The sequence below is a fragment of the Cyprinus carpio genome, chromosome A5 (genome assembly GCF_018340385.1).
Source record: "Cyprinus carpio isolate SPL01 chromosome A5, ASM1834038v1, whole genome shotgun sequence".
Lineage (NCBI taxonomy): Eukaryota > Metazoa > Chordata > Actinopteri > Cypriniformes > Cyprinidae > Cyprinus > Cyprinus carpio.
This window is the reverse complement of record NC_056576.1, coordinates 28,954,158-28,965,346: the sequence shown is the minus strand read 5'-3', so window position 1 is coordinate 28,965,346 and position 11,189 is coordinate 28,954,158. Positions and strand designations below refer to the sequence as shown.

Genomic DNA, 11,189 nt, shown 5'->3' with positions numbered 1-11,189 from the left:
ACCAGTAGCAGGCCTTGTTCCCATGCATTTAATGCGCTATACTTTTCTCCACAACAAACTGTATAATTGCAGCTGCGCTCATTTATCTAGCACGTTATCTAACATTTACAATGAGTAATACATTTGTTACAGTGTTTTATTAATCTTTGTTAACATTAGCTCAGGTACAAATGTTTCAATAATGGCACATAAATTATAATGACATGCACTGCCACCCACTTAAACATTTCTGGCTACGCTAGTGGTGGATTTTCTTGATCGGACAAGTCTAATGGTCAATAGTCCAACAAAAGATACAGTCTAATGGTCAAATCTTTTACTGTACTAATTTTTATGGCCCTTATATTTCCTATTTGAGCCAATGCAGATGAATGAGGGTATTTCAGGACGAGACCGCCCTGAATGTAAAGTAAAACGTGATTGGTTATAGCGAGAACGTGCTACGATTGGTCAGCGAAGTGTGGCTATTATCTGTTTGGCTTGAGTAGACGGTGGGTGGAGTCCACACATTTGTGGATTGTCAGTGTCTTCACCATAGACTGTAAAAAAGATGGACGACAGCAGGTCTCCACTTCCTTCCACTATAGAAAAGTGAAGCCAAAACATTCACAGTATGGCTGCTGTCCTTTCATGAAAATGATGTTATTTGGAGCCAGAGTCTGTGCAGTAGTAATCACGAGGTGGAGCCGCGGAATTAAAGTCCCACCCAAAGTCCTGCAGACCCAATCGCAAGCTCACAATCATGACACACCACACCTCAGTTTTATAGCATCAATTTCAAATAACTAGTTAAAAGCAAACTTATTAGAAAAACGAACACTTGAACATACAGTATGTCAGCATGCCAAGAACTACCTAAAATGACAGAAAATGTCTTTGGAAAAAATATATATTTGAAGTGTAATTTGATTGTCCAGTTTTGGCTCAGGTCCTATTAAATTAGATGGAGAGGGCAGGGTTTATGACCTATACTGCATCCAGTCACCTGTGTGCGATTGAGACGATTTGGCTTCACTTTTCATGACTTGTGCAGCACACTTGGTCTTGATGCTACAAATGTTTCAAAATCCACAAATGCACACAGGGATTCACAAATGAATGCCAGGCAAAGTTCTGTTTGTGACAAAAAATATATTTGTGAATGTTTTTTAATTTGCAAATTTATTTTTATTAATTCATGTATGCTAAACTCTAAGATTTATTAATGGATCTTAATCTGTTTATTTGTCAATATGTTAATATTTTGTTTATACAAAAATTATGTTTATTTGTGGATCATAATAATATTATTTATTTGGAATTATGCAACAATTCTATCTCCATACTCTTCTGATGGTAGAACTTCTAATAATCCCTAAATTTGAAAAAAAAAAAAAAAAGCAGGTTTCATATCTGCCACAGTGTTTCAGATCATGCCTGGCACTAGTCTCAGTTTAAGATGTCATGCCCACGGACCGTTGGCTGAACATCTGATGCATACAGCACACAAAAGTGGAAACACTTCAGGAGTTTCAATGTCATCATCAGATTGGTTGAATTATACAGGATTTCCAGGAGACGTGTGTGTCACGTTCTTTAACATTCATTAACACCTGGAAGCAAAGATGCCATGGCGCCAAACCCCCTCATCAAAGAAGAAAGCCGTCGTGTTTACTACTGTGACGACGAGCGCTTATCAGGATCAACTAAATGCTGGATTATCAAAAATATGTCAAATATTTTAAGTTCGCCACACAGAATCTTTAAAATATGTCAGAGAGTTTTACACACCGGTCTGTTAATGTGGCAACATTTTCACGCCCCGAAACGTGCCGCTGAACAAAACGAACTGTGATTGGTTGTTTGACATGTCAGTCAAATGGCTTCATGGGTGGGCCTTGGCCAAAGTAAGCTGCCATGGATTCCAGACCTTCAGCGGTCAGTGTGAAGGTCTGGCTACATGAGATAATGATTTCTCTGATAGAACACTGTGAACTTAGTGGAATTGACTTAATACAGTAGGTACATCAGTTTGAGGCCAGTTGGTTAAAAGAAATTACAAAAATATCTAACAAAATATCTAAGCTTTGAAAAGGTCAGCATTTTTTTTTTTTTGTATTTTTTACTTAATGCAACAACATGGCCATAAAAAAGTCCCTGTGAGGCTTACAGTGAATTTATTTTATTTATTTATTTATTTTTGGATGATGATTTAATGATTTAAAAATGATCCAAAGATAACTTTAAACTGAAGATCAGATGTGATACGTGAAGGTTTGGTTTATCCACACATAATTCTCCAGGGTCTGTTTACATCTTTTATAGTTATATTTTCAAGTTCCCTCCTGTATGTATGTCTCGAATCGGAAGCGTAGCTGCCGTGATTTTGTGGTGAAGGTCAAAGTTATTTCGTCCACAGGAGCAACCTTTGAAACAACAGATTAAACGTCAATGAGCAAACAGGCAGCAGTGTGGATGTCCGCCAGCGGGTGGCGCTGTTGCACAGATCAGAGTCGCAGCAGTGGATGTTGACTCCCGGCAGCTCCTCCGTGTGGCAGTGTCGGGCTGTCGCGCAGCCACTAGTCAGCATGACTCCCAGCGCAACTGTAGCAACACAAATAAAACAGTGTTTTTGAGAAACCTCATGCTGGGTTACATAGAATTACCTTCAGGGGGATTTCATCTGAAGGCACGATTCTAATGCATGTCGCAATAGAACTACTGAGTTGGTAGTTCTAAAACCTGGAGGAGAAAAAGCATTTCTGAGCCATCGGTTCATGGGTTAAGAATTACCTGTGGGTTTTTAGAATGATGGTTTTGGATTTATGAGTAGAATTTAATGTCCGTGGTTAACTTTGCATGAAGAGGCTTATGTTTTTTTCTACAACATAACCCAAAGTCAGAATTATGAAACAATAATTATGAAACAATAATTCCTAGGTCTGGAAGAACTGCAGCTAACAAAAGTGAGTACACATGCTTGATAAACTTTTTGACAACAAGTCTTATATGTCAATTATTTAGTAACTTATATTAAAAAAATAAAATAAAAAATAAAAAACTGTGTAACTTAACATGACTGTGTGTAATTTATGTTATAGAACAAAACATGAAATAATGTTAACCACTAACATTATTTTACTCAATCAAAATTAGTGAGTATTTCTGGTGTGGTAAAATATAATAATTATTGGTTAAAAAAAGAAGGAAAAGTATTGTCTAAAGCCCAACGTGCACTCACAGGCCAATTTTTCTATCTTTGTCTAATCTGTACCCTTTTTTTGCACTAAATATTGTGTCCTCAAGGTGGACAAGTTTTTTTCTTTTCTTTTTTTCAGTCATAACTTGTGGAGAAAAATAGCACAGACACTACTATATACTAGATTTTTCTACTAATATATGTTGCATGACATACTACATCTCAGACTAAAATAAACATGCACTTCGGCTGCACCTCCTCTCTCCGCTTGTCCAACTGTAGGGCCAACATATAAAGTTTAGCTCCAGACAGCTCCAACTCACTTGCCTTGAAGTTTCTAGAGCTGTGTTCAAAATTGTCCCCTCAAACAGGCTCCCCAGACCCTGGTCCATAGCCTTTCAAAGTATTCTTCATTTGATAGCATTTGAACACAGGCACTCAACGTACGCAAACAATGCTTATGCAAGGGAGATTATGAAGAGAAACTGGCAACTCTAGTTTAAACAAATACTTACACATTTTTATGAGTCATAACTCCTGGAGAGAAATAATGCAGAAACTGGACAATTGGAGACTGTCCCAGTCTTTAGATGAACACAAATGAAGGTTTTTAGAAAAAATAATCTCTATGAGTCCATATAATGCAAGCGGAAAGACCACTGATTTACAGATTTGTATTTGCATTTCTATATACATTTCTTCTTTCACACCTTCTTTTTCACCTCATCTTCACTATCAATCCTCACACTCCTGCGTGCACTGAGACCCACAAAAAAGGAAACCTGGTCTTCATATAGTAAATCTTGCTCACTTTTTGAGAGAAACGTCAGCATGTTATGATTAATCTCACACAAGAAGTGACGTACTCTGTGCTTCCATGACACTTCTCACAAGAGATTCACAGCGCGATTGCATCATGCTTCACAACATGCTGACATTTACACCACATGAGCTGATGTATGACAGTTGACATACACCAAATCAGTGGTTTACAGGGATGGATTTTTGATTCTGAAAATTTATGTTTGTGTTCATCTGAATCAAGTAAGTCTTTTTATTTTAGCATTTTTAGATCTTCGAGTAACTCCTGCCAAGTGGAGAATTCCACTAAGGGACTGTTTACATAGAAACAGATCTACCCACAGGAATTATGGCAGTAACAAAACTATAAGTTAGTCCACCTACAGTACGGTCCCACTGGTAAAAGGATAATTAAGACATCTTCATATCCTGAATAACACATTTTTAATTAAATTAGAGTAATCAGTAAAAGTGCTACAACAAAAATACAAGCACACTCTATAGTGCTCCATAGACGTCCATTGAAAGTGCACTACGGTAAACAAAGTTTTGTTTGTTTTCATCACAGAGAGAGGTATCAACAACATGTCACAAATACTGTAATATTAATAGCAATAGCTTATTTTGAACCCATAATACACCTTCAACTAAAACGAGAAGATCTAGCCATACAGTAAAACAAACGGCATGAACACTTGCTCAGGGTTGAGTCATGTGACAGGTCTGTGATGCATGCTGAGCCGTGGAGGCAGGCAGAGCTGGCTCGACTTGTGAAAGTGGATAACTGGAGGATTATGGCTGGCTGATGATCCAACAGAGAGAGAAAGAGAAATCCCTGATGATCGCTGTCTAAATGCTCTTATCAGCCTTATCAATTCAACTCTGTCTGCCTGTCACCTATCTGGAGGACTGTCTCTTTGAGAGTGGCTGTGTTCTGTCCTTTGGGTCATAAATGTGGTCAGGTTTTCAGGTTACAAAGAATTCACCTTATGCAGTGATATCAGGAAAAGATGTGCTGAAAACATTAAGTATAATAATTTACAGACAATCTATGAACTTTCAAAACACTGCTTCATGAAGCTTTGGAACATTTACGAATCGTTTGTTTCGAATCAGTGGAGCTTGAATCAAACCCATGAGTAACGTGATTTCATCAAATGAGGCTTCATCACATCATACTGATTCAAACCTTGGTTTTGAAAGATTTTGAAATTCCAAGAGTTTGCCAGTACATGACGTTAATCTAGTGAACCCATGAACGAATGTTGGGTCAGTTAATAATGGTTTATTTTTAATTAATTTAAAGGGAACATAACACAGTTTCTGCCAATCCCATGTTAATCTTGAGAACCTAAAGAGTACTACTGCATCCTTCATATCTCCAAAGTCTTTAGTTTTATCAGATTTATAAAAGACAGGTAAAGCTTTATGCTTCGAAAACAGTCAAGCTCCTGGAGGTGTGCTATGGTCGGAACTACAGAGTCAAGAGCATGCGCAGCTGTTGCGTAGCAATCATCTGCAAGCTTACCCTTACGAAAAAGAAGTTTATTCAAGTGTGCTATTAGTATACATTATGGAATAAAATGTTGACCGATAAAGAGGTAATAATCACAGTGTTGATCGACTCCATCTACGTTTTGATTATCATTCTGAATTCAATTCATAGTCTTTTTCCAGCTTTTTCTTTATTTTTTATGAAACTTACCCACATTAAAGTGTTTAAAAAAGAATGCATGAAGCTAGAAAAAAATTTTTTTGTTCACAAGCAGATACCCTGTTCTTTCTTTGTATGTTTTGTATGTTCAGATATTCATATAACAAAATATATATAAATTAAAACCTAAATAGGGACATAGCAGTATACATAAAGTATGATGCAAAGTTCACTTTAAGTTCACTTTAAACTTATGAGTATCCTTGCAGTATAAAACTACTAAACTAGTAGTTTACTGAGACTATACTTCAAAGTGTACAAAGTATTTAATTAGTAAACTATCAGGATACCTGTAAGTTCACTTTTAGTATAATTGCAGTACAACCTACAAACACAGAGGTAAACTAGTTGTGTACTCAAAGTTTGCTACTGTTATACTTAAAGTATACTTAAAAGTATACTTTTATATACTAGAAAGTGGGCCAATTTAATCCCAAGGAGTACTGAAACAGTACACTTACAAGTATACTACTAGAACACTGATATCTGTATACTTGCTACATAAAGTATACTTAAAATATACTTGAACTTTACTTAAGTATACTTAATAAAATAAACTTGAAGTATACTACTTTTTGGTAAGGGTATACCAAACTTATCTGAACCCTGAAGGAGTGTATTTGGCACAGAAATACTCTGTCATATATCCAACTCGTTTTTTTAAACTTTGGCCATGTTTAGCATGAGAGTCCACCTCTATAACAGTATAAATATGTCAGAATGCATGAAATAGCATTAGACCTCCACTTTAATTAATTTTAATAGGCTATAGAAGCATGTATAATACAAAAAGGGAAATTCTATTTAAAACGTTCAAAAGCTGTCACTGGGGTGGTACTGTACCTTTTCAAAAGGTACCATATTTATTGAAAAGAGTACATATTAGTACTTAAATGGTATATTTTAGAACCCTAATGGTGTGATGCACAGCTTTTGGACCTTAAAACACCCAAAACAAGGACTATAAATTAATAAAACACAAATTTTATAGAACATTTTATTTTAATTATTTGTATTATATTATATTTATTACCCATTATTTGTAATCTAAAAAATAAATAAATAAAAAAGTTGTCCTTATACCTGCTTGGGCTGAGTTTTTTGCTGCATTTACACCGTTTTGACCAGCAGGTGATGTTTTCAATTGCTTCATTTAATGAAGCAATTTGTTGATTCAGAGCTTCCAGGAACATATCTGCGAACCACTGTGTTTACACAGTTGAATTAACGCTCCTCTGTGCATACTCAAAATGCAGCAATAATCCAGACTAAATTATGCCTGCTCAGACCCACCTACCCTAGTATCATTGTGTACAGTGGGGATTGCTGTGTAAATACAATGCCACTCTGAGCATCATTAAACAGTCTGTCTAAAAACACCTGAATGCCACTTCAGAAGCATTTCTGTGCCACCTTTGCAGTGTAAATTTGGCATTAATGTATTACATAATGTCAAAAACCAAGTAGGATTTATAGCAATCTGTGATTCATAAAACTTTCAGACAATCTTATGCAGGAGGTGTTGGTTTTTATGGCTGATTAGGAGATTGGTGTTGGTGTTGGAAGTACGGGTTAAAGCAGGTTAATTAGGCGGGGGGCAGGGAACGTTGTGATCTCTTAACTTCAGTCTGTCTTTTCTCTGTAGAGATCATCCACCTCTAATGCTACTTACAAGTGTGATGATATTTACACTCAAGGAGTCTCATTAAGAGGATTAAGGTGTTAACCCTGGAGTTCTTTTGCTCAAAGAATTTTAGAATTCCTCAGGAGTAAATTTGATAAACCAATCATTATGCATTATTCTCTACAGTTATAAATGCTCATGTAATGACTTTCTCAGCCACAGGAAGCCAAACAGCCATTTCTGATAGTTGATATATTAGTGGGTGCTGGTGGGTGGTTGTAGTTGAGGGCATTCTTACCACTTTCTGTTCTGATGCAGAAGCGATGCTTAAAGCCCTTGTGGGAGTGGGAGCAGGTGATGACTTCTGGGTTGGAACAGCCTACGTCCACATACCTCTGGTTATGCACAATGTTACAGGCATAACATTGCAGCCCGTCAGCTATAAAGCAGAAAGCAAATCTTTGTTTGCATCTGAGTTATGGAGAATACCGAAAAGCAGGAACAAAAAGTGGCCAACAGTATCTTCTTTTATCATCAGTTTCTCCATGATTTAATTCGCTGTGGCTGCAGATCAAGCAGGGATGAGGCTGTAGCGACTGAGACTGAAATTAGCCCTGAGGTTTTAAGTCACTCAGTCATGTGCTCAGAACCCTGCTGTTGATACACATGGGTTTAGCTGCACGGTGCCTCTAGCTACACTTTGACAGGTGGTTGTTAGGCTAATGTACTGCTCCTCTTTGGTAATGTTGTGCGTGAAGACCAGTACATACCATATTATTAATGAAACACCTCAAAAAGCATAAATCATTTACATCAACAAGGAAAAGCATTCACTTGCATGCATTATTGATGTCTCACTACTCTTCTGAATGATTTGCACTGACATGCAATCTGTATCTGGCATCGTGCTTTGAAACTATCCAGTAGAAATCTGCCTGATATGTGTACAGTTTCTGACAGGCTATTGGCTTTTTCTCATGTATGGTAATTTATCATTTCTGGTAATGTGATCTCCATGTCCTTTTTAAAAGGCAAAGTTTATCTGGTGGCATGGTTCACTTTATATAACCCCCTCACTGGAATCTGTTCAGACAGAAATATTGTATTTGCATTTAAGATTAGATCTAAATGAGGCTAGTTAGCTTTAAGAGGCAACACTGCAAGCAAACAAAGATATTTGAATTCATTACTGTCATATAGCTCACATGCATTTAGCATGAAGAATTATATCTCAAAGTGTCAAATACAAAATGTGTGTTTGTTAGACGTTTGTTAAGAGTATTACAGTGATGAATGTTGCATGGAGGTCACAGAGCAAGTTCAGTGTCAGGTGGATCGTTGACAAAAACAAGTGCATTTAAACCTTTGCTTTATAACAAAAATTTTATAGACATACAATTTTAGCATAAATTCGAGAAAATAAAAGAGAAATACATAGAGAAAATACAAACACTATTCAGAGTCTACACTGCAAAAAAAGAAAAAGGAAAAGAAAATCAGTATGTTTGCCTTGTTTCCTAGTAAAATTATAAAAAAAATCCTGATAATGGGATACATTTACCTGAGATGTAAAATTGCACAGAATATTATGACTTGCTTTCAAAGAATATGTCTTGAATTCAGCTTATTTTTCTTACCAAAAGTACTTTAAGCATATATCTAACAAATTGTAAAATTAATATAAAAATGTAATAATAATAATAAAATTAATGGGTAAGTAAAAGTTCAAGATATATTTAAGAAATATTAAAATTTGTTTATATATATATATATATATATATATATATATATATATATATATATATATATATATATATATATATATATATATAATATATATATATATATATATATGATATATTTTCTATATTAGTAATGTATAAGAAAATGTATTTTTAAAGAATGTTTTATAGTTATATAAATATATTATGCATAATTTATAAAAAGTTTATATATATATATATAATATATATATATATATATATATATATATAATATATATATATTATATAGTAATATATATATATATATATATATATATATTATTAGTATTATTATTACAAAATTGTACTATATGAAGTTACATCCGTATTTTGTTTTGTCTTCTTCAATGTGACTGACACCAGTCAATACAAACACACATACACACACACCTACCTTGTGTCATAAGAAGTGCCAACAATGCCAAGAAATAATAAAATCCAAATCCATTCAGCAGGTATTTATGGAGAGTCATGGGTGCAGCTGGTGGAAAAGTCACCCAGGCAGAGCAATGAAGGGCTGAAGGAGCAATGAATCCTCCTGGGAGTAGCTCTCTGCCTCTTTTAGCATGAGCCACCACTCTCAAACAAAACACTCTCACACTGATACTCCAAAGGAAAAGGGGAGGGGCCTCATATCAAAAAGAAGTATCAATAATGAGCCGTTAAGAAAAGACTACATGCGTTACATCAAAATAAAGTGCAGTCATTTGTCCCTGGTTTCTCCCATCCTTCCTAAGCCCTAGAGGGAGTCTTCAGTCCCTGGCAGACGCACACAGTCTGCCTGAGACCCTCTGCTGGATCAGAGGTAATTTGCTCATTGATAATCCCAAAGCCCCAGATAAACACTTTCACGCCCAGTTTCTGACTGTGACAGAGTCAGTCTCGATGCTCTTATGTGTGTGGTATTAGTGTGTCTGAGTGAGTCCTCAGGCCATATTGCATTTAATGAAAATTTAAGAAGCAAATCCTCACTCGAGAAGTGATGTTTAATGAAGGAGTGGGTGGGTTTTTGGAACTAACACAGACATGAATCAAAAGCACTTGCTGTGCTTTGAAGGGTCCAATCAGTTTCAGAAGTGATTAGATGGTGACCCGAAACGCTTTCATATACACTCATTAATGTTAGATGTATCTCCCTCTTCTTCTGCCACTCTTTCTGTCTTTCTCTTAATAGAGCTTCTGTTCGTAACACTGGCTGTCAGGATCAAGAGAGTAGAGGTGTCTGGCATGTGTGATGTGTAGCGGGTCTAATTGGAGAAGTGGTAAGGATGTCATCAAGATTCATATGATTTAACACATTGCAGTTAAAGGAGATGTATGGGTGCACATTTTATTCATTTACTCTTTTCTAACCCACAATAACATAGTAAAGCTAGCTTTTTTTTCATGTTCTAAAAAAAAAAATGTGATTGTTTGCCCATGCAAATTAACCACAGTTAGCCACTGGTCCGATACCGATACTTTAATTTTTTATATTTTTTTACTGGCTGATACCGATACCTGTATTTTCACAGCATTTTATTTTTTATTTTTTATTTTTTTTAATATTGGGTACAGAAACAAAATAATAATAATAATAGTGATAATAATAAGAATCATGTTAGTTTGCTTCATTTAGCGAACAGATATTTCCTTCAGTTATTTACACACTTAAAGGGTTAGTTCACCCAAAAATAAAAATTAGCTTTTGTTTTACTCACCCTTGAGGCATCCTAGGAGTATATGACTTTCTTCTTTCAGACGAATCCAATCGGAGTGATATTAAAAATTGTCCTGGCTATTCCAGGCTCTATCATTGCTGTCAGCGGGTGTTGCATTTGAACAGTCCTCAAGTCGACAAATAAAACGTGCGCATTCATAATAAACATGCCTCCTGGGGGTGAATAAAGGCCTCCTGTAGCAAATCCATGCATTTTTGTAAGAAAAATATCCTTATTTCAAATGTAATAAACACTTTTTTCTCATTTCCGTTATCTGTCTTTTTTTTTTTTTAATCCTAAAACCTTCTTTTTCCAGGCTGAAAATTGATTTTGAAAGATAGATCATACAGTTGCACCCTGCTGTAAATATGTTGCTTAGAATAAAAATAATGTTTTATTGATTTGTTTT

General features: G+C 35.6%; 1 protein-coding gene across 1 annotated transcript; it reads right to left on the bottom strand.

Annotated features, from left to right (window-relative positions):
• Window positions 1-354: 354 nt before the first annotated feature.
• On the bottom strand, window positions 355-10,054 carry LOC122145078 (prostate stem cell antigen-like). Its single transcript, XM_042756776.1, has 3 exons — window positions 9,475-10,054; window positions 7,616-7,756; window positions 355-2,583 (listed from the first exon to the last, which is right to left on the bottom strand). The coding sequence occupies exons 1-3, from the start codon at window positions 9,551-9,553 to the stop codon at window positions 2,384-2,386; spliced, it is 420 nt and encodes a 139-aa protein (XP_042612710.1). The 5' UTR covers window positions 9,554-10,054; the 3' UTR covers window positions 355-2,383.
• Between the last annotated feature and the right edge of the window lie 1,135 nt (window positions 10,055-11,189).

Bases quoted from the DNA above. Each gene is read 5' to 3' on its own strand.
- LOC122145078 (XM_042756776.1), bottom strand. From the start codon at position 9,553: ATGACTCTCCATAAATACCTGCTGAATGGATTTGGATTTTATTATTTC. The intron at 7,757-9,474 runs GTAGGTGTGTGT...TCTGCTTTATAG, and splicing joins GGCACTTCTTATGACACAAG to CTGACGGGCTGCAATGTTAT. The intron at 2,584-7,615 runs GTAAGAATGCCC...GTGTTGCTACAG, and splicing joins CTGCATCAGAACAGAAAGTG to TTGCGCTGGGAGTCATGCTG.